Source organism: Asparagus officinalis, chromosome 4 (assembly GCF_001876935.1).
Source record: "Asparagus officinalis chromosome 4, Aspof.V1, whole genome shotgun sequence".
NCBI classification, from domain to species: Eukaryota; Viridiplantae; Streptophyta; class Magnoliopsida; order Asparagales; family Asparagaceae; genus Asparagus; species Asparagus officinalis.
Genome location: NC_033797.1, coordinates 39,551,393 through 39,555,691, shown reverse-complemented (window position 1 = coordinate 39,555,691; position 4,299 = coordinate 39,551,393). Strand labels below are relative to the sequence as shown.

The window sequence follows — 4,299 nt, the reverse complement described above, 5'->3', positions numbered from 1 at the left end:
GTGACAACACGACATATAATGTCATGTCATACTGCAAGAAGTACCCTAAATAGCTAAAAAAATTATAAAAAATAAAAAGATGCAATCAGAACCTAAATACAATTAAATATGAAACCTTCTCTTAAAAATAAACCTTCTCTTAAAGAGGAATATGTAGCCGAACAAACAAATAACATTTAAAATACTATAAAATGAAATCCAACAGTATCTGTCACATAAATAAAATAACAAAACTGATTTGACAACACACTGCTCTATGCTATCCCAGGTTCACAAAAAAATCATTCTAAATAGGCAAAAGTGCTATTGCAAGAACTTATGTAGAGATTAGACAACCTTATCTATATTACCTCTTATACCTGCTCAACTTGCACCAAACCAAGAGAGGGAACAATCGAGAGATTTGAGGACAGAGGAAAAATGATGACGACAAGTTTTTAAAGCATGCCGCCCGTTGAGGTCGTCAAAACTCTAATACCTATGAAGAAATTTGAATAGGGAGAACAAGATGGGAGAGATATTTTTTAGGGTTCCCGTTTTGCAGTGAAAATTTTCATGGTTAGCCATCAATTTAAAGGACTAACTCTGCAACCGTTCACCCTTCAGATCCACCCTCAATATCCATGAAATCTACAATTGAGTTATTTTCTCTACAATCCCAAATATTTTCTAACTATTACATCCCTCTCTTGATTTCGTGAGATAGTGTGTTAGTTTTGTTGCGGCCAAAACCAACAGACTTCAACAGTTTTTAAGGGGAACTTAAATTGTCATTACATTTAATACTACACTTATTTTAAATATTGAAACGACATCATTAAACTAGATACAACCAAACACTTAACTCTTGTCCTTTGTCCAACGAGTATTGACGTCAAGAAGAAACACAGTAGGAAACAAGAGAATACAAAATTTATCGGAACACTTTCACTCGCATACCGGCGAACTATTTTAAACCGAAAGCCCCGTACCCGCAAACTTGCTCGCCGTAATCTCGTCCAGCCGTCGACCCATCTCTGGCGAAAGAAGACTCCCCCAACCCCCAACACCTCCCCGCCTGAAGAAAAACTTATTTTCGAAATCCCCCAGCGTAGTAGTCTCGATCACCCCCTCCCTGTTCACCTCCAAATTACTCAAGCTCTCGAACCCACAAAGCTCCCATCTCCGGCGAAAGAAGACTCCTCCAACCATATCACTATGATCAAAGACCTTAAAACAAGGTTAGAAAAAAAGCTTAGATGTATCATGTACTAGAAAACTACTATAAGATGTCTAATAGGTCTTAAAAGAAAAGGATCACAACCATATCACTATGATAAAAGACCTTAAAACAAGCTTAGATGTATCATGTACTATAACAATAAGCTATGGGATTCAAAAAAGAAAAAAGGAAGACAGCTAGCAAGCAAGAAGCAGTACTATTAATATATAATATTAAAAGAGATTTAGTAACAGCTAAGAACAATAGGATCACAGATAGATATTGCAATAGAATTAAAACATGTGACAACACGACATATAATATCATGTCATACTACAAGAAGTACCCTAAATAGCTATAAAAATTAAAAAGATGCAATTAGAACCTAAAAACAATTAAATATGAAACCTTCTCTTAAAAATAAACCTTCTCTTAAAGATGAATATGTAGCCGAACAAACAAATAACATTTAAAATACTATAAAATGAAATCCAACAGTATCTGTTATATAAATAAAATAACAAAACTGATTTGACAACACACTGCTCTAGGCTATCTTAGGTTCACAAAAAAAATCATTCTAAATAGGGAAAAGTGTTATTGCAAGAACTTATGTAGAGATTAGACAACCTTATCTAAATTACCTTTTATACCTGCTCAACTTGCACCAAATAGAGAGAGGGAACAGTCGAGAGATTTGAGGACAGAGGAAAAACGACGATGATAAGTTTTTAAAGCATGCCGCCCGTTGAGGCCGTCAAAGCTCTGATACCTATGAAGAAATTTGAATAGGGAGAACAAGATGGGTGAGATGTTTTTTAGGGTTCCCATTTTGCAGTGAAAATTTTTATGGTGAGCCATCAATTTAAAGGACTCACTTTGCAACCGTTCACCTTTCAAATCCGTCCTCAATATCCATAAAATCTACAGTTGAGTTATTTTCTTTACAATCCCAAATATTTTCTATCTATTACATCCCTCTCTTGATTTCGTGAGATAGTGGGTTAGTTTTGTTGCGGCCAAAACCAACAGACTTCAATAGTTTTTAAGGGAAACTTAAATTGTCATTAGATTTAATACTACACTTATTTTAAATATTTTTTTCCTACACACTTCAATAAAACAAACACCCACCCTTGCAGGTCAATTAGTTTTCACTTTTACTTTTCACTTTCGCACCCCCTCAAAATAATAAAAGTTGCACGCAAAATTGAAACGACATCATTAAACTAGATACAACCAAACACTTAACTCTTGTCCTTTGTCCAACGAGTATTGACGTCAAGAAGAAACACAGTAGGAAACAAGAGAATACAAAATTTATCGGAACACTTTCACTCGCATACCGGCGAACTATTTTAAACCGAAAGCCCCGTACCCGCAAACTTGCTCGCCGTAATCTCGTCCAGCCGTCGACCCATCTCTGGCGAAAGAAGACTCCCCCAACCCCCAACACCTCCCCGCCTGAAGAAAAACTTATTTTCGAAATCCCCCAGCGTAGTAGTCTCGATCACCCCCTCCCTGTTCACCTCCAAATTACTCAAGCTCTCGAACCCACACAACCTCACAATCCCCTCCGCCACCCCGCCCCTCTCCTCCTCCTCCTCCGTAAACGGACACCCCATAAAACCCGCAACCCGTTTCAACTCACCTATCGGATCCGCAATCATATCCTCATACTTCACGAATAACACCTTGGCGTCATTTGCTCTGCTAGCGTTCCAGTATCCGACCACATGGTTCCAATACGGCCCCATAACACTAACCCCATCGCAGAACTGATCGAAGCTCGCCTCAAGTGGGATCGGCTCCTCCCCTGCCTTCTCTCTGATTCTGTTCCAGAAATGCCATGAGGAAACGAAGTTGTCTTTCGGGTTTCGGCATACGTAGATGATTTTTGAACCCGAGTCCGCAATGGAGGTCGGCAGTAAATCGAAGGGAACGTGCGTAGACAGGAGCCTTGGGGACGGCATCGAGGAAAAATCTGTTCATTCGAAGAAATATTTGGAGTCTCATGTTGTTTCAACTATATCCATATTTCATTCAAATATAAAAAAATTTTAGACGCCAGCTGTTAAACTGTCGCAACAGTGCAACACCAAAATAGGCTAAAAAGAAGATATGGGTAGCTCTGTTCAAAATAATTCTAAATCATGAATCCACGTTATGTTGGCTTTTTTGCACTTTAATTTAATTTCCCAAAGTTTTACCATTTTTCTAACTTTGATATACCCTGAAGTTCTGCATTTGACAATTATTAATGCGCCCAAAAATTTTCAGCTTGACGTTGCTTTGAGAATTTGACGTTCGAAACCTAAGTTAATTTGTTCGGTAATTTCTTCAGACTTCAAAAAATTAAAATATGATAGGAATTAATGTTTTTCTCATTGAGGTTTAAATATGTTGATATTCTGAACAACATTAAGTCTGCTTTATAACTTTGCGATATAAATTGTCATGTGACAAACTTCAAGGTACTATTGAAGTTAAAAAAAAAAAAGGAGTGTAACCTAGCTCAGGATATTAAAGTGCAAACAATCCAAACTATATATAATACTGTAAATGCATTTGTTGTTCCAACTACTACTGGTGACTGACCAACCGAGCGCACCTAATTTTGATCCGGTCTCGATGAAGGGGACGATATGGTGGGGGTTGGAGACCCGAAGGGGGTGGCGAAGGTCGGAGACGTCGGGGAGGGAGGTCCGGTAGAGAGAGGAGAATGCCAGGGCTTTCAGCCACGTCGTGCCGGATTTGGGGAGGGAGGCGAGGAGGATGTCGGTGGGCCGGGCCTGGAAGTGGTGACGGGCCGAGAGGACACGGAGGAGGGAGTCCTTGAAGAGGTAGTGGCCTTTGTAGAGGACAACTGGGAAGGCTGAGCAGTTCGTTATTGTTGGGAGGTTTGAGAGTTGATCGTCCTCCGGAGCTTGCTCCATATTGAATACTTGATTGGTTGTGTAAAGAGCTGGGGAAGAGCGACGTGAACAAATGGAACCGACGTGGTTGAACACCTAATTATACCCCAGGATCTTTCGGCCTTTTGCACTAGACCCCCAATCACTCTCAAAAATTCCTTTGTATGTGTCGTTTCTCGGCTC

General features: G+C 39.4%; 1 protein-coding gene across 1 annotated transcript; it reads right to left on the bottom strand.

The window, feature by feature from the left end:
* On the bottom strand, positions 2,409–4,181 carry LOC109837236 (cytosolic sulfotransferase 12-like). The gene is made up of 2 exons (XM_020405389.1): positions 3,813–4,181; positions 2,409–3,185 (listed from the first exon to the last, which is right to left on the bottom strand). Exons 1-2 carry the CDS (start codon positions 4,135–4,137, stop codon positions 2,560–2,562), a joined length of 951 nt encoding a protein of 316 aa, XP_020260978.1. The 5' UTR covers positions 4,138–4,181; the 3' UTR covers positions 2,409–2,559.